A 26622-nucleotide genomic window follows, 5' to 3' on the forward strand; every position below is an offset into this window, starting at 1 on the left:
ATTTTTTACCATCATAGTGCTTTGTCTGTTTTTATGGGGTGATTTGAGGAGATTTTTAAAAATTGCACTGCTGCTGCCACCTTCTGAAAATCTCTCTTCCTTATATTTAAATTTGTTTTGTAGCCTTTAAGAAATTGAATGCTACATCCTATGGTAAATCAATTTTTTTCATGAACTGTGATATGGAGCCTTACTACAAGGTGTTTTTTTTTGTTTTTTTTTTTAACATAGAAACCCGAATTCAAGGCTTAGTTTGTTTATTTGCAAATTTTTTTATTTTTGTCGTTTACTCTCTTTGGGCATCAGCTTCTTCGTTTGTAAAGTGGAAATAATATCTATATGAGCTTTTCTGATGATTCAATAATATTTGTAAAAATGCTTTGTAAAATAAAAAGTGCTACACAGGCACAGGATATTATTATCAACTTCCTTCACATATTCCCTTTTGACTGAGAACTTTCCTAGGATTTCCCCTTTCCCATGAATTTTTTCCCAGTTTTATTTATTTATTTGCTTATTTATTTATTTTTATTGAAGTATACTTTATTTACAATGTGTTAGTTTCTGGTGTACAGCAGAGTGATTCAGTTATACATATATATACACCTGTTCTTCAGTTATACATATATATACCTATTCTTCAGTTATACATATATATACCTAATTCATTTCCATTATGGTTTATTACAGGATATTGAATGTAGTTTACTGTGCTATACATTAGGACCTTGTGTTTATCTATTTTGTATATAGTGGTTTATATCTGCTAATCCAAACTCCTAATCCCTCTCTTACCCACTTTCCCCTTTGGTTACCATAAGTTTGTTTTCTATGTGTGTCAGTCCATTTCTGTTTCATAAGTAAGTTCATTTTGTATCATATTTTAGATTCCGCATATAAGTGATATCCTGTGGTATTTGTTTTTCTCTTTCTGGCTTACTTCACTTAGTATGATAACCTCTAGGCCCACCCATGTTGCTGCCAATGGCATTATTTTATTCTTTTTTATGACTGAGTGTAGTATTCCATTGTATATCTATACCACATCTTCTTTATCCATTCATGAACATCCATTCATGTTCATGTTGCTGGACATTTAGGTTGCTTCCATGTCTTGGCTATTGTTGCTGTGAACATTGAGGTACATGTATATTTTTGAATTAGAGTTTTGTCCAGATATATGCCTGGGAGTGGGATTGCTGATCATATGGCAACTCTATTTTTAGTTTTTTAAGGAATCACCATACTGTTTTCCATAGTGGCTGCACCAATGTACATTCCCACCAACAGTGTAGGAGGGTTCCCTTTTCTCCACACCCTCTCTGGTATTTATTATTTGTAGAATTTTTAATGATGGCCATTCTGACCGCTGTGAGGTGGTACCTCATTGTAGTTTTGATTTGCATTACTCTAATAATTAGCGATGTTGAGCATCTTTTCATGTACCTGTTGGCCATCTGTATGTCTTCTTTGGAGAAATGTCTGTTTAGCTTTTCTGCCCATTTTTTGATTGGGTTGTTTGGTTTTTTGTTATTGAATTGTATGAGCTGTTTATGTGTTTTAGAAATTAAGCCCTTGTCAGTTGCATCGTTTGCTAATATTTTCTCCCAGTCCGTAGGTTGTCTTTTCGTTTTGTTGATCGTGTCCTTTGTTGTGCAAAAGCTTTTAAGTTTGATTAGGTTCCATTTGTTTATTTTTGCTTTTGTTTCTGTTGCCTTGGGAGACTGGCCTAAGAAAACATTGCTATGATTTATGTCAGAGAATGTTTTGTCTATGTTCTCTTCTAGGAGTTTTATGGTGTCATGTCTGATATTTACATCTTTAAGCCACTTTGAGTCTGTTTTTGGGTATGTTCTAACTTCACTGATTTACATGCACTGTCCAGCTTTCCCAACAGCACTTGCTGAAGAGTCTGTCTTTTCAGGACACATTTTTAAACTGCAGCCTAATTGACCTTACAAGTTTGGGGTGATGACTGTAATTGTTTTAAACTATCCTATAATGCCCAACATACTCATTTAACATTAATATTTTGGTATGTACTGGAAGTTCTCTTACCCTTCACTTACCTACTCATTTCATTAACTGATGTTCTCCATTCTTTCTCTAAAACAAAGTGACCTACTCATTTCATTAACTGATGTTCTCCATTCTTTCTCTAAAACAAAGTGACAGTCACAACTCACTGGACATTTAGCATTAGTAGGCTATACTTTAATATCTACTTTCCTTACGTATCTGCTTCCACCAAGTACCAAGTTATGTTTATTTCCAAACTTATTTGTGCAAGTTATACTTACGACTATGGTACCTATGACTATAGTACCCAATTAAATATTACATAAAGTGTTAAGATGTGACTGTAAAGAGAAAACGTTTTTGCACTGAGTCAAATGATTTGGAAAAGCTACTTGAAAATATATATTATAGCATTAGATGTGAACACGACAACTGTAAATGGCAGAGAGGCTCTTTTAAAAAAAATCATGAATCATTCTCTATTTACAGTTTACTTCCATTAATGAACCAAACAGAAATAAAGGTTCTTCCCTACCACATCAAACAATAGTCCAATAGACGAATATTCAAGTTGTTTAAAGTATGTTCATATTAATTTTTAGAATCCCATTTAGTTAAGCTTTTTGGTTAATAACCTACATAAATACTGTTGATCACTCCTTCAAACACTTTTGCACTTGGCTTTCCATACGTGACCCTCTCCTGTTTCTTATTTTACCTCCAGTATGGCTCCTCCATACAAAGTCCCAGGGCTTGTACTCTCAACCCTTTGCTGGAGCAAAGTTTTTTTTTAATTGAAGAAGATTGTAGCAAAGTTCTTACTATATCATCAGGAATATTTAACCCACCATGAAGGTCCAGGGAATTAGCCAGGCATGAAATCCTTTGCAGAAATGACAATGCCTTTCCCCAAATATCTTGATGCTATTTATTTGAATTACATCAAATACAGTAAGCATTTATAATGCCCAAGATCCCACCAGAGCACTTTCTTTGAGGAGCTTATATATAAATGGACCCATCTTCAAGACATAATGAGTTAAAAAAAAAAGCATGGTACTATTTATGTTATACTTACATACATGAAACAATACTATATATTTTCTTTCTACCTTAAAAGAAGGTCTAGAAACAAATACCCTAAACTGATAATAATGGTTCCCAATGAGGAGGATTAGGAAGTGATTAGGACTACTGATAAAAGGGAACTTTAGCCTTATATTTAATATTTTTACTTTTATAATTTTTTTTTTTTTTTGGTACACACCACGCAGCTTGCAGGATCTTAGTTCCCCAACCAGGGATCGAACACGTGCCCCTTGCAGTGGAAGTGTGGAGTACTAACCACTGGACCACCAGGGAATTCCCTAATTTTTTTACTTTTAAGAATAGCTTTATTGATGTATAATTAAGCTACTACAAAATTCACCCTTTTAAAGCTCACAATTCAAAAGTTTTTAGAATAAATATTGTGCAACTATCACTACAATTTAATTTTAGAACATTTTTATCACTCCAAAAAGAAACTTGTTCTGGTTAGCAGTCCCTCCTCACTTTCCCCCTCAGCTTCTTCCACCCCAGTCTTCTGTCTCTGTGGATTTGCCTATTCTGGACATTTAACATAGATAGAATGATATAATATGTGACCTTATGTGACTAGCTTTTTTCACTTAGCATAGTGTTTTCAAGATTCATCCATACTGTAGCATGTATCAATACTACTTTCCTTTTTATTGCTGAATAATGGTCTGTTGTATAGCTATACAACATTTTATTTATCCATTCTTCAGTTGATAGACATTTACATAGTTTCCACTTTGGGGATGAATAGTGATGCTCTGAACGTTTGTGTACAAATTTTTGTATGGGTGTATGTTTTCATATTTTTTGGATATATATGTTTGTAGGAGTGGAGTTGCTAGGTCATATGGTAACTCTATGTTTAGCATTTTGTGGAACTGCCAAACTTTGTTCCAACGTGGTTGCACCATTTTTAAATTCCCACCAATGATATGTAGAAGTTCCAGTTTTTCCACATCCAGAATCTGTGTTTTTATCTTCAGCATCTAGTGCAGTTCCTGGCATATAAATGTTTCTTGAATGTGAAGGCTTGAATGAAAGAATGAATCTATGAAAAAGTGAACAAATGTGTTGAGGTCAGATTTCATATTTAATAGCAATTCACAGTAAAGATATTGACCGTTAGTTTCTCAATTTTAATCTTTTTTTAATTATTTTTTTATTTATTTTATTTTTGTCTGTGTTGGGTCTTCGGTGCTGCACGTGGGCTTTCTCTAGTTGCAGCAAGCGGGGGCTACTCTTCGTTGTGGTGCACGGGCTTCTCTTTGCGGTGGCTTCTCAAGTTGCAGAGCACAGGCTCTAGGGGCACAGACTCAGTAGTTGTGCCGCACGAGCTTAGTTGCTCCGCAGCATGTGGGATCTTCCCAGACCAGGGATTGAACCCGTGTCCCCTGCATTGGCAGGCAGATACTTAATCGCTGCACCGCCAGGGAAGTCCCTCAATTTTAATCCTGATTCATAATTCTAGGGTAAGTCAAGGTCCATGGATTTATCACCTACATTTGATCAATTGACCGTTATTTGGTGTTATGAACTTACATTATTCTATTAATGAACTTACAGTTAGTCCTATACATATCACTACCAGTTGGGTTCATATAATATTGTTTTGTCTACAAAGACAGGTAGATTATAAATTCCTTGGATTCAGGGAACATGGTTTATAATTTCTTTGTATTACCAGAAATAATTGTGGTGATATGCTCGTAAGTGTTTGACAATTGGTACTCAAATTTGTATGATTTACCTATTTCTGTGCTGTAAATACTCCCACCACCATGGCCAATTTCAAGCTACCAGTATGATGTCACTGAACACAGAATTGGTAAGATATGCTACAGTGAGCTCTCACCAGCGATATTAACTTGCTCCAGCACATCACTAATACCAAAAAGAAAACTGACGATGAAATCAAATGACCTAAAATTCCAGTCCTGACTCTGCTACTAATTAACTATGTGACATTGCCAAACAGTTCTCCTTTCTGAGCCTCATATATAAAATTGAGCTATTTCTATTAACCTCAAAGACATTTGTGTTATTAATAAGAAAAGACAGTATTGTACAACACAAGGAATATAGCCAATATTTTATAATAACTGTAAATGGAGTATAACCTTTAAAAATTGTAAATCACTGTACTGTCTACCTGTAACATATAGCATTGTACATAAACTATACTTCAATTGAAAAAAAGAAGAAAAGACATGAGAAAGTACCAGTTTGGGACATCTAATGGATGGTCAGGATGAATGTGAATAGCTCAACCGTGGAGCTGGGTCCCGATAAGAGACTTATTAGTTTAGTTGACCACTAAACTCTAGGCAAAACCACATACGCTGAGGCTAACTCAGCTCCTTACTTTCCTTCTCTGAAGATCCTTCTTCCCACTCTACCAGTTCCCTCTTCTTCTATAACTTCCTGACAGGTTTTTTTCCCTTAAATATTCATTTAAGAAGATAAGTATTACAAAAAAAGAAGACAGTTTGATCTAGTTAAATGTAAGTGGAATTTTTGGAAAGCATAAACTGAGTCCTCATTTCAGGGTAGACCCTAGTTAGAAATTTCTGGGATTTATAACTTGTTATAACTTGTGGAGATTAAGAGGATGTAGGATGGGCAGGAAATACCCTATAAAGGCCTAATTTGTTAATATGATATGCAACAAAGGAAAACAATAGTAACCTGGACAAATATTTATTGACTTTATTTTGTTCTGAGCAGAAGTCTAAAAGTTTTACATATTAGTAATCCACACGATAACACTGCAGGGTATTTATGATTTATCCAGTTTTATGGTTGAAAAAAACTGATGTTCATAGGGTAAAATTAAGTTATCCAAACTCACTGCTAAGAAAGATGAGTAGAGATTCAAAGCTAAATCACTGTGACTTCAAAACCCAAATGATTTAGCCAACCTCTCAAAATAGCCCTAGAGTTGGCCAGTGGTATAGGAAGTGGTATGCCTGGATTAGAAGTTTAGATTCCATCTTAGTGAGTGCATTGAAGGAGCAGAAGGCCCCAAAGCCCAATGTACTATTCCTAAACCCTTAATGAGGTGTCTGGGAAAATTTGTTAATTTTTTTTTCATAGAGAGATGTCCTCTGAAACTACCTCTGCAAGGCCTTAAAGGAGAGGGGCAGGCTCCCATAAATCACCTCAGCCTTATCCCCTGCTAGCAATAATGAATTCTAGCTGTGGAGTTACTGCCTCTCAGAACCAGCACAACACAAGCAGCCAAAGCTTGAGTTAACTCAAGGTAACAGGATTGCTTGAAGCATGATACTGGGAGGTGCTTCTCACCTGGTCTTAGTTTCCTGAACATGTCTGTCAGTCATCCTGAGAGTAGAATTCTGCCAAGAGGAGTGGTGGAGAAGAGAAAGGAATAACAGGAAGATAGCATAGTTGGAGAATAGGGCCCAGAAGAAAATCCTAGATGTACTATATTCAGATTTGTGTATTTAGAAGTATTTTGTTGGCAGTATTATTTGTAGAGGCTAAAAACAAAACCATGGAAACAAAATTCATGGCCAACTATTGAAAATGGTTGAATTAACTGTAGAAGATACTTAACAAAATACCATGGAATACTATGCAGTCATGAAAAGAAATGATTTAGAAATATAGGATGACTTGCTGAGCTTGCCACTATGCAGAGAAAAGCAAGATTCAAAGGAATATAAATAATGTGAGCTCAATTTTAAAAGATTACCCCTAAAACACACACACACTATATATATATATATATATGTATATATACTTACATGACTATGGAAAAGGATATGGAAAGTTGTACACTAAGTTAGCAGTGATTTTCAAGAACAAAGTGAGAGCTGCAGCCAGTGAAGGGGGTAAAAAGAGGAGATGATCATGAAATAAATTAAGATAGCATCTTCTTAAAGGGAGGGAGTCCAAAATAAATGGAGCATGTAGGATAGGATCCCATTTTAAAAAAGTATTTGGGTCTGGGCTTTCTGAAAATAACAGGGATTACAATTCAGAAAACAGGAGATAATGGATGTGTGACATCAATGCATCAAAACTCAAGAGGCAGCAGTCTTCCAGAGGGCAGTACCTTCCAGCCTCTTGTGCCTCGGTCCTTTACCTGGACCCTCTTAAACAGACCCTAGGTCCCCAACTTCCAACTTTTCTCTCAACAAAATCCTTCCTTCTCAGTGATCAACATTACAATGAGCTCCATAAGGATGTAATTTTGCCTACACTGAAGACAGCTCATCTTTAAGTTTAGTCGAGCTGTATAAATCATGTCTCAACCACTCTAGTGAGGAATAGGCCTTGAGTTTTATCTTAAAATTTCACTGAAAGGTTCTCCCACAAGTAAATGCAGATTTTGCCTTTGACTCTGATTAAGCAAAAACTACTGAGAATTTGAAATGTCTGTAATTATAGTTCATTATGCTACAGGTTTCAAAGACACAAAATCTATCTCATAGGTAAGGTCATAGTCAAAGTATTTAGCTCCCCCCACCAATCAGCATCTGGAATTAGAAGGATTTTCCATAACAGAACATAAGGTGGTGGAGTGTGCATATTTCTGGGGGGAGGGTTACGAAAGATTCATCTCCTCATTCCAGAGTAATCACCTGGAGCCATGACATATATTATGGAGTGTGATAACGGAGCTTAAATATTTTGACAGCTTTATGTATAGAAGCAGGTGAAAAATTATTTTAAAGTTGTTCATCATTTTCGTTGCTAGAGGAAGATAGCCTTTTTTTTTTAATTGGAGTAAAATTGCTTTACAATGTTGTGTTAGTTTCTGCTGTACAGTGAAGTGAATCAGCTATATATATACCTATATCCCTTCCCTCTTGCACCTCCCTCCCACTCTGCCATCCCACCCATCTAGGTCGTCACAGCTCACCAAGCTGAGCTCCCTGTGCTATACAGCAGGTTCCCACTAGCTATCTATTTTACACATGGTAGTGTATTTATGTAAAACCTAATTTCCTAATTCGTCCCACCCTCGCCTTACCCCCCTGTGTCCACATGTCCATTCTCTACGTCTGCAACTCTATTCCTGACCTACAGATAGGTTCATCTGTACCATTTTTCGAGATTCCACATATATGCGTTAATTTACAATATTTGTTTTTCTCTTTCTGCCTTACTTCACTCTGTATGACAGACTCTAGGTCCATCCACATCTCTGCAAATGACCCAGTTTCGTTCCTTTTTACAGCTGAGTAATATTCCATTGTATATATGTACCACATCTTCTTTATCCATTCATCTAATGTTGTACATTTAGGTTGTGTAATAATGGAGCTTAAATATTTTGACAGCTTTATGTATAGAAGCAGGTGAAAATTATTTTAAATTTGTTTAGCATTTTCATTGGTGGAGAAAGATTGCCTTTGTTTTTTGTTTTGTTTTTTTTAAGAGACTACTTCAGTGAGATTTTGGTCCACACCCACCCCAAATGATGAATTCTACTCAAGAATGAAATTTGAGCCCATTGCTAACATTATGCTCAGTGGTGAAAAAGCTGAAAGCTTTTCCTCTAAGATCAGTAACAGCACAAGGATGCCCACTTTCACCACTTTTATTCAACATAGTATTAAAAGTCATAGGCAGAGCAGTTAGGCAAGAAAAAGGAATAAAAGCATCCAAATCAAAAAGGAAGACGTGGGCTTCCCTGGTGGCGCAGTGGTTGGGAGTCTGCTTGCTGATGCGGGAGATGCGGGTTCGTGCCCCGGTCTGGGGGGATCCCTCATGCCGCGGGGCGGCTGGGCCTGTGAGCCATGGCCGCTGAGCCTGCACGTCTGGAGCCTGTGCTCCGCAACAGGAGGGGCCACAGCAGTGGGAGGCCCGCGTACCGAAAAAAAAAAAAAAAAAAAAAGAAAAAGGAAGAAGTAAAATTGTCACTACTTGCAGATGACATGTTATATATAAAAAGCTCTAAAGACTCAACCAAAATACTGTTAGAACTATAATAAATGAATTCAGCGGGAGAGGCCACAACGGTGAGAGGCCCACGTACCGCAAAAAAAAAAAAATTTCCATAATACCCAAAGCAATCTGTAGACTCAGTGCAATCACTATCAAAATTCCAATGACATTTACCACATAAATAGAACAAATAATCCTAAAATTTGTTTGGAACTATGAAAGACCCCAGATAGCCAAAGCAGTCTTGATAAAAAAGAACAAAGCTGGAAGCATAATGCTTCCTGATTTCAAACTATATTACAAAGCTATAGTAATCAAAACACTATGGTATTGGCATAAAAACAGACACATAGATCAATGGAACAGAATAGAAAGCTCAGAAATAAACTCATACATATATAGTCAATTAATTTACAACAAAAAAGCCAAGAATATACAATGAGGAAAGAACAGTCTCTTCAATAAAGGGGAAAACTGAACAACCACATGCATAAAATGAAAGTGCATCACTATCTTATACCATATACAAAAATTAACTCAAAATGGGTTAAAGATGTGAAAATAAGATCTGAAACCATAAAACTCCTAGGAAAAAAACATAGGCAGTAAGCTCTTTGACACTGGCCTTGACAATGGCTTTTTGGATTTGACACCAAAAGCCAAGGCAACAAATGCAAAAACAAGTGGAACTAGGGACTTCCCTGGTGATCCAGTGGTTAAGACTCCATGCTCCTAATGCAGGGGGCCTGGGTTCGATCCCTGGTCAGGGAACTAGATCCTACATGCCGCAACTAAAAGCCTGCGTGCTGCAACTAAAGATCCTGCGTGCCTCAAGGAAGATCCCTCACGTGGCAATGAACATCCTGCATGCTGCAACTAAGACACGGAGCAGCCAAATAAATAAATATTTTAAAAGGAAAGAAAAAACAAGTGGAACTACATCAAACTAAAAGGCTTCTTTCTGCACAGCAAAGGAAATCATCAACAAAATGAAGTCAACCTATCAAATGGGAAAAAATATTTGCAAATCATATATCTGATATGGGGTTAATATCCAAATATAAAAAGAACTTATACAACTCAATATCAAAAAGAAAAAAGTCCAATTTAAAAATGGACAGAGAATCTGAATAGACATTTTCCCAAAGAAGACATAAAGATGGCCAACAGGTCCATGAAAAGGTGCTCAACATCACTAATCACCTGGGCAATTAAGGACATGTCAGTTGTCTTCCTGCTCACTTTTTTTTACTAAAGGAACAGGCTCACGAGGCAGTGGCGAATGTAGATTCAGTCATACCTGGGGCCGTATGCAGGTTCCACCCCTTATCAACTCTAGAGCAAAAGTCTTTGGTCTCTGTTTCTTCATGTACAAGATGGAGGTCTCATAGGGTGGATGGGAGGATTAATTTAAGACAACAAATGTAAAGTAGCACAGTGTCTTGCACAGAATGCATAATGTTATATTGTATGTGCTCTCTTTACAGACAATTGACTACCCTCCAAAGCTCTGTTCCTTTGGACTGTCAGTCAACAATATGTTAACTTAAAAAGGAAATGAGAAATAAATATAATAAGTGAAGTTGAAAAACAGAAAAGAAGGAACGATTAATACTTTCAATTGAACTCTGCACTAGACAAGGTTGTCTCTTGCCTAAGTTGCTCCCCTTCCCCCATGCACCCAGACCCAGGGTGATCGGACAACCCTGGATCAGATGTAGCCCCTTCCAAGAGAGCCCCAAAATAAAGAAGCCTCAAGGACTAGGCTGTATGGAGTCTGAAGCGATGCTTCATCTTAAAATAGCTTTTTATTTATTTTAAATTACCTTTTATTCGTGAATAGCAACTTTTGGAGCAAATTAGATTACTCAACAGATAACATTTTTAAGATAATGTGTTATGAGTGGGATTAATGACCCTGTGATAGTCATAGGTAGAGATAATACTGTGTATCAAACAATGTAGATGGAAGATGGTAGGCCCTGAAAAGTAATTTCAGATCAGAAATTGGCCCAAATGAAAGATGATATTGATAGGTATGATTCATGAGAAGAGCTTAAATAAAATTGTTTCATGAAATGGGAAAAAAGCAAAAAATTGAATATTTATGTATATATGTACCACATCTTCTTTATCCATTCATCTAATGTTGTACATTTAGGTTGTGTAATAATGGAGCTTAAATATTTTGACAGCTTTATGTATAGAAGCAGGTGAAAATTATTTTAAATTTGTTTAGCATTTTCATTGGTGGAGAAAGATTGCCTTTGTTTTTTGTTTTGTTTTTTTTAAGAGACTACTTCAGTGAGATTTTGGTCCACACCCACCCCAAATGATGAATTCTACTCAAGAATGAAATTTGAGCCCATTGCTAACATTATGCTCAGTGGTGAAAAAGCTGAAAGCTTTTCCTCTAAGATCAGTAACAGCACAAGGATGCCCACTTTCACCACTTTTATTCAACATAGTATTAAAAGTCATAGGCAGAGCAGTTAGGCAAGAAAAAGGAATAAAAGCATCCAAATCAAAAAGGAAGACGTGGGCTTCCCTGGTGGCGCAGTGGTTGGGAGTCTGCTTGCTGATGCGGGAGATGCGGGTTCGTGCCCCGGTAAAGGAAGAAGTAAAATTGTCACTACTTGCAGATGACATGTTATATATAAAAAGCTCTAAAGACTCAACCAAAATACTGTTAGAACTATAATAAATGAATTCAGCGGGAGAGGCCACAACGGTGAGAGGCCCACGTACCGCAAAAAAAAAAAAAAAGAAAAAGGAAGAAGTAAAATTGTCACTACTTGCAGATGACATGTTATATATAAAAAGCTCTAAAGACTCAACCAAAATACTGTTAGAACTATAATAAATGAAGTCAGCGGGAGAGGCCACAACGGTGAGAGGCCCACGTACCGCAAAAAAAAAAAAATTTCCATAATACCCAAAGCAATCTGTAGACTCAGTGCAATCACTATCAAAATTCCAATGACATTTACCACATAAATAGAACAAATAATCCTAAAATTTGTTTGGAACTATGAAAGACCCCAGATAGCCAAAGCAGTCTTGATAAAAAAGAACAAAGCTGGAAGCATAATGCTTCCTGATTTCAAACTATATTACAAAGCTATAGTAATCAAAACACTATGGTATTGGCATAAAAACAGACACATAGATCAATGGAACAGAATAGAAAGCTCAGAAATAAACTCATACATATATAGTCAATTAATTTACAACAAAAAAGCCAAGAATATACAATGAGGAAAGAACAGTCTCTTCAATAAAGGGGAAAACTGAACAACCACATGCATAAAATGAAAGTGCATCACTATCTTATACCATATACAAAAATTAACTCAAAATGGGTTAAAGATGTGAAAATAAGATCTGAAACCATAAAACTCCTAGGAAAAAAACATAGGCAGTAAGCTCTTTGACACTGGCCTTGACAATGGCTTTTTGGATTTGACACCAAAAGCCAAGGCAACAAATGCAAAAACAAGTGGAACTAGGGACTTCCCTGGTGATCCAGTGGTTAAGACTCCATGCTCCTAATGCAGGGGGCCTGGGTTCGATCCCTGGTCAGGGAACTAGATCCTACATGCCGCAACTAAAAGCCTGCGTGCTGCAACTAAAGATCCTGCGTGCCTCAAGGAAGATCCCTCACGTGGCAATGAACATCCTGCATGCTGCAACTAAGACACGGAGCAGCCAAATAAATAAATATTTTAAAAGGAAAGAAAAAACAAGTGGAACTACATCAAACTAAAAGGCTTCTTTCTGCACAGCAAAGGAAATCATCAACAAAATGAAGTCAACCTATCAAATGGGAAAAAATATTTGCAAATCATATATCTGATATGGGGTTAATATCCAAATATAAAAAGAACTTATACAACTCAATATCAAAAAGAAAAAAGTCCAATTTAAAAATGGACAGAGAATCTGAATAGACATTTTCCCAAAGAAGACATAAAGATGGCCAACAGGTCCATGAAAAGGTGCTCAACATCACTAATCACCTGGGCAATTAAGGACATGTCAGTTGTCTTCCTGCTCACTTTTTTTTACTAAAGGAACAGGCTCACGAGGCAGTGGCGAATGTAGATTCAGTCATACCTGGGGCCGTATGCAGGTTCCACCCCTTATCAACTCTAGAGCAAAAGTCTTTGGTCTCTGTTTCTTCATGTACAAGATGGAGGTCTCATAGGGTGGATGGGAGGATTAATTTAAGACAACAAATGTAAAGTAGCACAGTGTCTTGCACAGAATGCATAATGTTATATTGTATGTGCTCTCTTTACAGACAATTGACTACCCTCCAAAGCTCTGTTCCTTTGGACTGTCAGTCAACAATATGTTAACTTAAAAAGGAAATGAGAAATAAATATAATAAGTGAAGTTGAAAAACAGAAAAGAAGGAACGATTAATACTTTCAATTGAACTCTGCACTAGACAAGGTTGTCTCTTGCCTAAGTTGCTCCCCTTCCCCCATGCACCCAGACCCAGGGTGATCGGACAACCCTGGATCAGATGTAGCCCCTTCCAAGAGAGCCCCAAAATAAAGAAGCCTCAAGGACTAGGCTGTATGGAGTCTGAAGCGATGCTTCATCTTAAAATAGCTTTTTATTTATTTTAAATTACCTTTTATTCGTGAATAGCAACTTTTGGAGCAAATTAGATTACTCAACAGATAACATTTTTAAGATAATGTGTTATGAGTGGGATTAATGACCCTGTGATAGTCATAGGTAGAGATAATACTGTGTATCAAACAATGTAGATGGAAGATGGTAGGCCCTGAAAAGTAATTTCAGATCAGAAATTGGCCCAAATGAAAGATGATATTGATAGGTATGATTCATGAGAAGAGCTTAAATAAAATTGTTTCATGAAATGGGAAAAAAGCAAAAAATTGAATATTTTATGAGTTCATATATGAACATATAACCAAATTACTAAAATGAATACTGAAAGCAGGGGCGTCTCTGTTCCCATGTTAGTATGTTTCTGTAGACTATATATCCTGTTCAGAGCTACAGAAGCCATCAATTCTCACTTCACCTTTGCTTCTCTGAGCCCCTCTTTCCCACTCAGTGCTTGAGATATTCGATATTTTTGGATTCTTCCACCAATACACTTCTGCCTTTGGTTATCCTTTTCCTTTACCTGCTACCTCTTATGGTGCTGGCTCTCCTGTTGGTGGGGCTTCCGGCGGCAGCATTGCCTCCAGCGGGGGGGGAGCCTCCAGCAGCGGCAAGGGGGCCTCCTCCGGTGGGGGGGCCTCCTCTTCCTGGTCCTTCTCTTCTGACTCCTCCTCCTGTAGCCCCACTGGTAGAAACTTCGTTAAGAATCCCTCACTAGTGGTTTCCTCTGAACTTTCCTCCAAGGTATGCCCTAGGGTCTCTACTGACTCATTTACAGCCCTGAGGGTAATGTAAAATATTAAAACTAACAACAATATTAAAAGAAATGAAGGGAGTATGAAAATTAGCTTGCCAACATTTCTAAACTGAATGCTACGATGAAAAGAACCACCACCTAGACCTACACTTTGAATTTCAGTTGGTTTGCCAGGTGGACCACTGTCTACACTACCACCATCTCCTGGACCTCTGCAGTCAGGGGGAGCATAGCCAGCCTCACAATGGCAGTGCCTAAAATTGTTGCAAACTCCTTTACCATTACACATTTCTGCTGGTTTGCAGTCATACTTTAGCACAGCATAATCAGTACAAGAGTAATTTACACAGACTTTGTTTGGAGCACAAAGAGTGCCAGTGTGTACATCTCCATCATCAGGGATATCAGTAGTGTTATAGGCATCCATGCTCCAGCACCAGTCATCTTCATGAGCGACCTGGATCAGTGTATGATTTGGTTTGATTTGTGGTACCTGTCTAACATTTGTACATATAAGTTTCCCACAAAATATATTATCATCTACACACTTCAAATATCTTAACCTAGGTGAGTTGGTAATACCACAGTTTCCAAACCGGTCCCCTCTTCTGTTCATTGAAATGTAACAGTTTTCTGGGGCAGACCTTGCAGAGAACCCATATATATCCATGCACTGATTATCAGGGTTCTTACAGCGACCTCCAGCGCAATAGTGAATTCTGTCACACACTGTACCATCTATCTTATAGCTGTCTACGGGGCATTCTCCAGAGGAGCCATCACAATACTCTGGGAGGTCACACTCCCCCAAGGCAGGACGGCACATGAATCCCTTATATTTCAGTTGGCATTTAACGCAGCAGAGTCCATCACCACACTTTGCATTCTCCTTCAGCCTACATGTTTGGTCACAGCATGGGTGATTGTCACAGTCAGAACCACAGTCACACTGCTCCCCCTCTTCTACAACACCATTTCCACAGCGGGAATCCCTCCGTACGCGGCCTTTGGGCCCAGGCTTGTTAAATAGGCAGGCCCCTTTGTGTTCCCAGAGGAACTGGTAGAAGAAGTCAGAGCTGCAGTTGCTGAAGCCACTTTCTTTAGTGATATTTTCACGCATGAGGCCAAAGGGTTTATCTTTACAAACGCAGGCCGAATGGTCATGCGGAATACCCAAGTTGTGCCCAAGCTCATGGACCATGAGCGCTGCAAACAGGAGGACATCCTCATGGTGGAAGGATTCAACGGCTGCTGCAAAACCACTTGAACAGGCACCGCTGAGAAATGCCTGCCCTGTATCCCCTTTAGGATGGTGTCCAACGATCATGTGGGCAACATCATGCTTCACGCGATGGAAGAGCCTCTCTTGTCTCCAGCTATTGAAATGCCTGAGTGCAACTTGCAGGTCCACTGGGACCTGTATGAGGTCCCCCTCGGTCCAGATCTCCATTCCAGCCAGCACCACCTCTGTGTTTATTCCCCTAGTGAAGCTGTTGGCCAGAGCAATGATGTCCATTACTCTCTGGACTGTCTCATTGACGTCACTGCCCCACATTTGGAACCGCAGGTTGTCGACCACGACAAACATCTCCACGTATTTGGTATGTGACCACAAGTAGGATGGCACCTGCTGACTGCGAGGCTTGCTGCTCTCCTGTTGCCGGCTGGTGAATGCCACTTGGCTGTCATTGGAAGTGACACTACAGGAGACTAGAGCTTCATGGGCCATGGTGTACAACACATGTTCAAACCGTTTTGAAGAGTGAATGGGCTCAATGCCATAGGATTTTGCCTCCTTAATCAGGACGCCTCTGAGGCCTGAACAGGTGTTGACAGAAACAAAAGAACCTGGGACTCCTTCTATGTAGCCTTCATAATGACAGTCATGTGAGATGAAAGGCATTTCTTGCCCCAGGATGCCATTGTGGTAGCTGAAGACTGGAAAGTTATTCACAAAATAGTCTCTCTTCACCTTCAGGTGAATCAGCTGTTTCTGGCCCTGCATAAATAGCACATAGGAGAGCTTTTCCACTTGGTCTTCCCTTCCTTCCACTGTCAGACTCTTGGGGGTGACTGTTTCATAGGAAGAGTAATATACTGATCCCAGGTCACAGTACAAGCTTGGCAGAGAAATCACCAACAGCAACACAATCCTCAAACTGAAACATGAAGATCCTGGCACTGGCCCCAGCCTCAAATCCCTCTTCTGCTGAGCCCAAGTCTGAAACTTTATCTTACCCTCCTTCAGGGCCACTTGGTTTTTCCGTAGAGAAGGCAGTATAGAGGCAGAGTGTGTCACAGACGCTGCCATGTTAAATCAGTTGATGATGCAGGGCCTATGTCCAGCAGCAGCAGCTTTCCCTGACACGCAGACCCTCCGTCACAGGTATTCACTTCAGATCTATGCTGGCTCCCTTATGGGTGGGTACTGCCCAACTCAGTCTTACAGACCTTGGGGCTGTGTTTCTGTTCTTGCTTTTCTCTCGGCCTTCAGTGGTTTCCTTACTATATGACTTCCTTCCAACAGCAATGGTTTTAATGCTCCTTGGCTAAGTTCCCTTTACGCTTACACAGAGATATACCAAGTAGAAGGCCTGTAATGATTCAGCCAGGACTGTTACTCAGGTAAATTATCCTTATCCTCAGCCCAGGGCCACACTACTCCTGATATCCGTTAATCTGCGCATTCTTTGAAACCCAACATTCTGGCAGGAGGTCAGGGGGGAGGGGATGGGGATTCTTCGGGATCTCAGAGCAGGACGAAGCTCTCTGTTGCCCATTACCTCTTCTCCTCATTTCTGTAGTATTGAGGGTACTGTTTTTCAGTCCAGCCCTCCTTTGTCAGGGTCTGGTTTTTCTCCTTTAATTCAAGAAAACTTGTATGTGGATGCACAAATTCTCCCTCATTAACTTTTGTTCATAACAGATGAGTTTAGCCACTTTGTGTCTGCATATATACATAATTTTCCTCTAATAAGTTTTCCTAATGCACAAACGTACTAAGTGTTAAATGAAAGGAGTTCAGTTTCACTACGGAGACTTACAAGTGACTAAGATCAAAGTTCAGTTCCTCCCAACATAAAAACAAAGTCTGGAATAAAACTAAACTCTGATTAACCAGATATCTAGTTACCATTTCATCAAGAAAATAAAAATGGACTGTATAAGAGCTTTTTAAAGACTTCTTGAACTGTAATGTCTATGGAAGTCCTTGGATTTGATTTTGATGTTGATCTCCTGGTGTATTTAGCAGTATAAATTTAAAAGGAAAAAAGCCCTATTTAACCACATTCCTTGCCCAGTTATTCTCCTTTGCATCATAAGATGAACTAAAGACTCTACATCTTTTATCTTGCATAAAAATAATTTTATATTAAGTCAAATATCTACAATATAAAACCTTCAAAATAAGGGTTATGGCTATAAGTACCACACAAAAATGGAGAAATGCCTTATATAATTCAAAAGAGAATGGAATAGTACTACAAGATCTCAGATATAAGCATGAGAGTAGATCAACTCATTATCCCCAGTTAATAATATTTAATTCCTAATACAGATGAAAAAATTAATCATCTACATCTAGCAAGAAAATTAATACTATCATATCACAAACACATTAAAAAATTTATAGCAAAAATGGTGAAATGATTTCCAGCTGGATTTCTTTTCTCCTTGTGTTCTGTATAAGAGGAAAGCCTCTTAAAATTATGTAACTTGGAAATTATCACAGATTTAAGATGTTCCCCTGTGTCTTAACCAAACAGGCAGGGAAAATTTAAGTCATTCTGTGGGACAAAAAAATCAATAATGAAAGACCACTTCTACTTTTTTAAATAAATAAAAATATAATTAAAATCAAATATCCAATTTTCCAGTTCTCAAATTGAGACACATTTTCTTCAATAAATACACACGCACGCAAGCATTCACACACAAGATCTGATTTAAATCATTTGACTTCTTCAACCAATAATTCCTTCAACTTGTTCTATCTCAAATGAATACAAAAACAAAACTCTTTAAAAAGCAGTTCCTCCTATCATATGTTTCAGACAATAAATTTCCCACGTGTTCTCCTATAGCTTATACAATACATTAGCTAGAAAAATACAAAAGTTGTTTCTCATCAAGCAGATTAATAACTATGGTAAAGTCTAAAGGTATTTGAGTAATGGTTTTATAGTAAGCAGAGGGTTAGCAAATCATGTAGGAAAACTGAAGACGCTAACCTCCTGCCTATGAGAACTGTTCGTACAGTGGGAACTTCCTGCAGGTACAGGCATTAGACAGGCCAAGAGACAAGGATGATTGTGTTTCACTTCCAGTACACGTGAATGTTTTATTAGTAAACCTGACTGGTAAAGTTAAAGCCTACAAACAAATTCCATAAACAACACTCCACTTTAAAGACCAAACATTGCTGAGTCTTTTGGAAGCTGTTGTTTTGTCAAGGAGCTCTCTGTAGGATAGGACCCACTTTTGAGTTACAACAGCTAGAGCATCCTCCAGGGTATTCACAAACTTTCAGCACGGACCTGTCTGGATACAGCACTCATTTTCACGGCCAGTTTAATTCAGACTAAAGAGACACGGGCAACTGCTGCTCAGAGTAAAAGGAAGAATCTTTTGGATACCCTTTTAGATCATGCCTAAAATTCACCACACAGGGAAGGAAATCATCTTGAGCCTCTAGAAGACACCCAGATAACAAATTTGAGAAGTTAATGGTAGACTGGGCATGCTAGAAGATTCCTCTGAAGAAAAAGAAGAGTAACAAAGTTAATTACTGCCTTTCTCTCCCAAGCGAATACTGAACCTCTACCCTAAGATAAGAAAAATAACAGGTATTCAGTTGTTCCAGAAACAACTGCAGAGTTTTTCCTGATTGTAAGAAGTGATTTTGATTTGTAAGACTGCATTTCACTGAAAAAACAGAATAATTCAACCCTTAATTCAACTCTCAGCTAAGTTTTCTGGTTAGTAAATAAGAAAACATTTTGTTTTTCTCTGCTGCCTGTTTGTTAGATTCTGCCATGTTTAAAAGTACTGAATTCTCGGGCTTCCCTGGTGGTGCAGTGGTTGAGAGTCCGCCTGCTGATGCAGGGGACGCGGGTTCGTGCCCCGGTCCGGGAAGATCCCACATGCCGCGGAGCGGCTAGGCCCGTGAGCCATGGCCTCTGAGCCTGCATGTCCAGAGCCTGTGCTCCACAACGGGAGAGGCCACAACAGTGAGAGGCCCGCGTACCTCAAAAAAAAAAAAAAAAAAAAGTATTGAATTCTCCTTACAGGGTATCCATTTGTAGCAGTTATCAATCACCGAAGATTAGTGAGCCTTACCTCAAAAAATGCCTTGAATTTAAAACTCTCCAAAGTAAAAGGGAACCAATGTGTAAGGTAATTTCTAAGAGATACTTAATGTTTTTATCATATATTCCTACAGTCATTCACACACATATGGGACATACTAAGCAAATGTCACCCTGAAGACATACTCAACAAAGTGGAAGAGTTAGAAAATAAGTGAGCTCTGTGGGGTTGATTTTGATTGAAGAGAATTTGATGGGATGAAACTGAATAACTGAGCCTACTGATCCTTTTCTTCTCCTCTGTGAATTGGAGTTGGCCTATTAGCTCTCCCATTTACCAACACAGAACCACCAATCAAGAACTGCTAAAAAAATAAATAAAAATGGTGTGTTATGGATGCCCATATGTACAACAACAAAGTAGAAAAGCACCCAGCCTTGTTTTCTATTCAAGTATCTGATCTCTGGGCCAGAACCATGCTTCCTGAAAATGAAGGGTGATAAATTAAAATACATGCATCCCAGGGGATGCCACCATGAAACCCAGGCAGAAACGTTAGAGAAAAAGGGTAGCTTTAAGAGAAAAAACTTGGACCATCTTTAGATGCTAACCCAATAGTCCAGTTTTTATGATATGTAACTTTCTCAGAAAAATCATCCCATAAAAGGGGCCAGAAGAACAGGGAAAGGAGATAAGAAGCAATGGAGCTGGTGAGGGCTGCAGGAAAGGGAGAGGACAAAGTAGGATCTCAAAGGAGGTGGGAGGGCTGAAGCTCTGGTTAAACATGAAAAGAATAAACTCAATAGAGAATCCCATTAGATTTAAGAAATACACCAATACCTTTTAAAAAAATATGACAAAAAAGGAATATTACCACTCTTCTCTAGGGAATTAGGGATAAGAGAAATGAGGGCTCAACTCCCTGCCTCTTCCATCATGGGAGGTGGCACCCTGTAACAGGCAAGCAGTCTGCAACATGGATCCACAAAAATTTCTTGGCACCAGAGCTAATCCACTGATAGTGCAGAAAGTAAAATACACAGGGCAATTGAAACCAGATTCCACAGTACTTGATTCAACTGTTTACTAAGGTCAGTATAGTTGGTCCTTTGCCTACCACTGGCAAATGGTTTTTGTATACTTTATTACAAATAAAACAATCCTGCTTGACAATACCATCTGTCAGCTTTACCACATATGACTAAACAATCCTAAAGTAATAATATATTAGGAACTGAGCTTTTCTTAAAAACAAATGAACTATACTATTAGTAAATCCTGTATCTAAATTTATACAGCATCTTTAAGCAATGTGGAAATGAAATTATGATTTATTAATTTACATACAAATTATACATTAATGAATAAATTTTCAACTTGTTAAAAAACAAAGTCTGAAGCTGTCATTATTGGGATTCGTGGGATGTGGTTTGCTCTTCTATCACTTGCTTCACAATTTCTGCCAGTTTTAGTCGATCTACTTTATCTGTGAATCCACGACCTGAAACCCAAAAAAGAAAAAGGTCAGTCTCCAAACTGTTTGGGAGGTGATAAGATTCTTGACAGGGACCCAATAAGGTACATCTCACCAGTATGTGAGGAACCATCACCAACACTGATCAAAAGCAGTTCAACTCCCCCATTTTTCAAGTAGAACTGAGCAGCTTATTAACCTGGCTGTAAAAATCCAATGTTCAGTACAACAGCACAGCAAGAAACCACAAAGAGGGAGAAGTTCTTTGTGATATGTATGTCGACAACAGAACTCATATCCGGACTATATAAAGAACTCCTACACATCTATAAGAGAGATACAACTCAATAGAAAAATGGGCAAAAGAATAGGCACTTAACAAAATCTAAATGGCCAATAAACATTAAAACGTGCTTAAGCTCATAGTCATCAGGGAAAGGCAAAGTAAAATGACACGCAGTACCAGTAGTACTTATTAATCAGAATGACTGAAATGAAAAAGACAATAGCAAGGGTTGGTGTGGATATAGAATAACTAGAACCCTCAAACACTGCTAGTCGAAGTGTAAATTGGTACAACCACTTTGGAAAACTGGTGGCAGTACCTACTGAAGCTAAACAGATGAATATCCCCATGAACCAGCAACTCCAATCCTAGATACATAAGAGAAGTGAGTTCATTAAAATATTCATAAAAGATGTACACAAGAGTGTTTATAGCAGTGCTTTCCTTAATTACCAAAACCTGGAAACAACCCATATGTCCGTTCAACAGCAGAATGGATAGATATAAATACAAAAAATATATATGTGTATATATATGGAGAAAAATATATACAGAGAGAATATATATATAGTTACATACATATATATGAGAATGAATTGCTGCTACACACAACAATATGGTTGAATCTCACAAATATAATCTTGACTAAAAGAAGCCAGACACAAAAGAACATAGACTTCTCTGACTCCACTCACATAAAATATAAAACCAGGCAAAACTAATATATACTGCTAGAAACTGGGATCATAATTACCCTTGTGAGGAGGGAGGTAGCAGTTAAAAGAGGGCACATGCTCCACTACATGTTCTAGGTGCCTGTTACATGGGAGTGTTCACTTTGTGAAAATTCATCGGACGTGCATACCTCAAATGTGATCACTTTTCTGTATTGATATTTCAAAATCTTCAAAAATAAAAAAAATCCTAGGGAAGCTAATCTCCTCCAAGTATGGGAATGGCCAGGCTAGCACTTTGGATTTCTCATGTCCAAGAATCAAGCTAGGCAATGAGTTTGCTTCCTTCCCTGAGCATCCTAGACCTTAAGTCTAGTTTAGTCTGCTAAAGTAGAAAGACAATACAAAAGCAGCTCAAAAAACACACCTGTACCTTGTTTGCCTGTGGGGAAAAAAATTCAAAGAGCAGCAGATTTGGCATTCTCTACTCTTCAGTGAAACAGGTCTTCTCTAAGCTAAGCAGATCAGCAGGGCGGACTCTGTGGTACTTTGCCCTCTTTCTCCCCTTCAGAGTATACTGCTCCTTAATACCCAGTGAACAACAGTTCAGGTATCTGGAAGGAGTTCTGAGATCTGTTTTTTTGCCCAAGTGCTATGTGACGGGGGCTCTGCAGCAATGAATCTGCGACACATAATTCATCTGAACTCTGGAAAACAAGCGAAAGGGCCAGATGTCCAGATATGCCTGGGCAGTTACTGTAGGGCTAACCCCCTGTCCCACAGTATTCCACTCACTCGCCAGCCCTACTTTACCTGAAAACAGTCCCAGCTTAGCCCCCAGAGATCCTACATATTCTAAACACAATTACTTCTCTGCATTCCTGGGGAAAGGCATAATTAAGGCTCCTACCATTCCAGCTGAAGCTTTGCAGAGTATCTCTTAGGAGTTTGCATTCCCGGTTATACTTCCAAGCTTCCTGAACTACTTCATTCAGCTTTTCATCTTCATTCTCTCCTATTGATAAAGATGAAGAAGAAGTTGCATTTTCCTGCAGCATCATGGGATTTTAGTGTCAGAGATGGAAGGACATGAGGTCCAACTTATTGAGAAGTGATGATTAAAGGTGCAAGCTTTACCAGACTATCATTACTTCTAGTCCCTACATTACATGTAGACCAGGGGTCCCAACCACCGGGCCGCACAGCAGGAGGTGAGTGGTGGGCAAGCGAGGGAAGCTTCATCTGTATTTACAGCCACTCCCCATCACTCACATTACCACCTGAGCTCTGCCTCCTGTCAGCATTATGGTGAGTTGTATAATTATTTCATTATATATTACAATGTAATAATAATAGAAATAAAGCACACAATAAACGTAATGCACTTGAATCATCCTGAAACCACCCCCCCCGCCCCCGTCCATGGAAAAACTGTCTTCCACGAAACCAGTCCCTGGTGCCAAAAAGGTTGGGGACCACTGATGTAGACCGCTTCTGGTTTCTCAACTCTTCCTGCTCTGACCACCTCACACAAATTCCCTGATGCCCCCAGAGTCTTAGCACTGGGGGATGGGAAGGAAATAGGCACCCATAGGATGTCGGACTATTTCTGAGCAAAAGCACCTGGTTAACTTAAGAGACCATGAGCCGGAGGGAGAATAAGGCTGAGTGGGCTACCTTCTTTCTCCTAAGCTCATTTCTTACTTTGGAAGGCTACCTGAGGCACACTAGTAAGCTCCCCTAAAAGCCAAGGAATCTAGGAAGACTGGTCAACTCAGCAGTTTCCTGGCCTACTACTTGAAGCATCTCATTCATCTGCTGAGAAAAGCCCATCATACCCCATTAGGTGGAAGGAGAACATACTGAAAAGAGAGCTCTCCCTCGAAAGGACTTCTGTTTAAGTCCCACCCTGCCCATGATACAAGTAGCAGCCAGGGCCGCTTCTGAACTTGAGAGATCGTCTCTTTATATTCACAAGTTAATGACAGCCTTGTACTCTAAGGGCTCTGGATATGGTGTTTCCCAACCCTCCTGACCTTCCCAACCTAATCCTGACCCTGTTCACATTTTTCATCCTCTATCCTGTAATCTCATTAACAAACTAGGAAAATACAAAATTACGTGCTGTGTCTGACGCTGGCAATTAAACCGAAACTAGAAATTTTACAGGAAACCAAAGGTGGGCCAGAGCCTCACTTTTCTGAGTTCCCACCGTCCATTCTTTTCAGTGGGCACAAACTGTATAATGTACTTATTTTCTTATAACACAAAGATGAAACAGACAACTTCAAATTAAGCCACTCCTTTAGCCTCATGTGCATGGTGCACACAGACACGCACAGAGCATTCATAAATGGTGTGACCTTTACCAGCCTGGGGGAGAATACACTGAGCAATCACATCTCGGAGCTTTTCCAAGGCAACATTTGAATCCTCGGCTCCATTCTCACGGTCGTGGATATAAACACCATCCTTTGGCTTGGTGCTTTAGAAGTTTGGGAGAGAGGTAATAACAAGGTGAGACTCCAAAACCCAACTCTTAACAGATGTTAATGCTAAACATAAGGAACAGATTTTTCAGATAAATAATTAACTATAGAGTATCTCCAACTTCTGATGCTATTTAAAGAACATATCCTTTCCACCCTCTTAAGAGACAAAAAAGGGCAGACCCCTGGCTGACCTTTCAGAACCCTGTACTCAACCACACCAGCCATGAGGGAGAACTGAAGAAATAAGCTCAGTTACCCGAGTAATTTCCTCTTCCTTAGAATGGGGTTGTTCACAGAGTGCAGGGGTTTGAGGCTGACTTTCAGGTCCTGGATTCGCATGTTGGCCAACTGTTCTGCATGGGCCTGTTGGATTCCTGCAACCACCGCCTGAATGCAAACACTGTCATCAGTTTTCCACATTCTGGGCACCTAAAAAGCCAATCTAAGACAGTGGGAAGGAGAATCACAAAGAACTAAGGTGGCAATTTCATTCTTATGCTGGCAGTATACAAATTTTGATAAGGCAGAGGACTCTTCCCCATGGATCAGCAGGGCCCAGGGAATACCAGGCCAACAGCTAGCCCTTCTTTCCTGTGGGCTGACAGAAATGCAAGTAAGAAATACTAACAAGGCTCATACTCACAGTCACTGGCAAGGGCAAGTGTAAAGAGAGTCATACATGTACATCAGGGGAAAAGCTAGCAGGCTGCCGCCTGAGAAGCCTCCCTGACTGGCATTTACTCACTGCCCCCATGGTGTAGACAGTCACCTTAGCCCTGATGGCTCAGAACCCCAAGCATTTCACCTGGTGAGCATAGCAGACCCTCACAAACTGATCTATAAGCCAGTCAATTAATTTACAATGAGAAATAATTGTCATAAGGTCTAGCACTCTTCAAGTCTGTCTTTATGACCAGTGCGTTCTCTCACTACGGGCAGACCAATAAGGGAAGGCAAATAATCAGAAATGGCTTTGTAAGAATGAGACGATCCCACTTCTGTATTAAAAAAAAAAGACAAACTCCATGAGTGTGTGTGTGTCTCCCCAGAAAAAGATCAGGAAGAATACACCAAGCCATAGGTCACCTCACCTCTGAGGGGTGAGACTGAGGCAGGGTAATGAAAGGGAACTTTTGCTTTTTATTTTATATACCTCCGTGTTGTTTGAATTTCAACAACAAAATTTGACAATTTACAAAAATAGTTCCTTGGTAAGCATGCAATTAGATCAGGAAGAGTTTGAACTCATTTAAGAGAACTATACTAACTGGCCCTGGCTACACGCCCCCAGACCCTTGAATCTATTTCCTTATCCGTGACAGCCCGACCAAAGAGATGGGAACACCTCAAGGTTGTGAGCTCAGGCTCCATCTCTTAGGCACAGCTTAGATGGACACTATTCAGTTTCTGCATATGTGGACATTTTTTCTACACTTCCAAAGTTGACCAGCCTGCATCTTGACCACATCATTTCTTTAAAAATGGGAATACACTGTCACATTGCAGTTCCATCTTATAGGCCCAGGAGCTACTCCTCCTCATTAAGAAGATTATGCATATCCATACTTGGCTTCATTATACACTAATCTTAAAGTAACTCCAGAAGGCAATCTTATTTCTCCATTTCAAGATCTTGAGGAAAGCCACAATGTAACACTCAATTGCTGACAACCAGAGGGTATAAGTAATCCTTTTGTATTCTGGACTGACCAAACAAACCATTTCTGGACTACTGGGCACATTTAAACCAGGAAGACAACTGCACACAAATCAGAGATAGCAGAAAACTCTGTTCCTTCTAGCTCTCCTTTCTCTCTCATACTCCAGCTAAACTAAGGGAGGTCTTAGCATTCTTTTTTCCTATTCGCTTACATTTCAACTCCATCCCTTCTAAGTCAGTAACACTCAAGTCTGTGTCACTGCCTTTCCCTCTCAGCCACATTCTGATTCCACACCACACATCCATCTACCAC

At 39.2% G+C, this 26622-nt stretch overlaps 3 protein-coding genes across 6 annotated transcripts in view; 1 reads left to right on the forward strand and 2 right to left on the reverse strand.

Moving 5' to 3' along the window:
• TMEM116 (transmembrane protein 116) overlaps positions 1 to 26622 on the forward strand; it is a 181871-nt gene that overhangs the window by 97090 nt on the left and 58159 nt on the right. The window contains exon 11 of one of the 3 annotated variants that reach the window (XM_024741501.1): positions 10500 to 10691. The exons of the other annotated variants lie outside the window; for them this stretch is intronic. Coding sequence (XP_024597269.1) covers positions 10500 to 10562 — 63 coding nt within the window. The 3' untranslated portion in view covers positions 10563 to 10691. Of the gene's footprint in view, positions 1 to 10499; positions 10692 to 26622 lie in introns of those variants that run through there. 3 annotated transcript variants of the gene reach the window in all.
• Positions 14190 to 16846, reverse strand: LOC112397315 (disintegrin and metalloproteinase domain-containing protein 1a-like). The gene has a single exon (XM_024741492.1). It carries the CDS (start codon positions 16722 to 16724, stop codon positions 14190 to 14192), a length of 2535 nt encoding a protein of 844 aa, XP_024597260.1. The 5' UTR covers positions 16725 to 16846.
• MAPKAPK5 (MAPK activated protein kinase 5) overlaps positions 20794 to 26622 on the reverse strand; it is a 37922-nt gene continuing 32093 nt past the window's right edge. The window contains exons 11-14 of one of the 2 annotated variants that reach the window (XM_024741495.1): positions 24906 to 25036; positions 24527 to 24642; positions 23068 to 23172; positions 20794 to 21224 (exon numbers count right to left, since the gene is read on the reverse strand). In XM_024741495.1, coding sequence (XP_024597263.1) covers positions 21130 to 21224; positions 23068 to 23172; positions 24527 to 24642; positions 24906 to 25036 — 447 coding nt within the window. In that variant the 3' untranslated portion in view covers positions 20794 to 21129. Of the gene's footprint in view, positions 21225 to 23067; positions 23173 to 24520; positions 24643 to 24905; positions 25037 to 26622 lie in introns of both variants that reach the window. The other variant, XM_024741494.1, reaches the window with a different exon arrangement.

The sequence above is a fragment of the Neophocaena asiaeorientalis genome, unplaced genomic scaffold, assembly GCF_003031525.2.
Source record: "Neophocaena asiaeorientalis asiaeorientalis breed wild unplaced genomic scaffold, Neophocaena_asiaeorientalis_V1.1 scaffold648, whole genome shotgun sequence".
NCBI classification, from domain to species: Eukaryota; Metazoa; Chordata; class Mammalia; order Artiodactyla; family Phocoenidae; genus Neophocaena; species Neophocaena asiaeorientalis.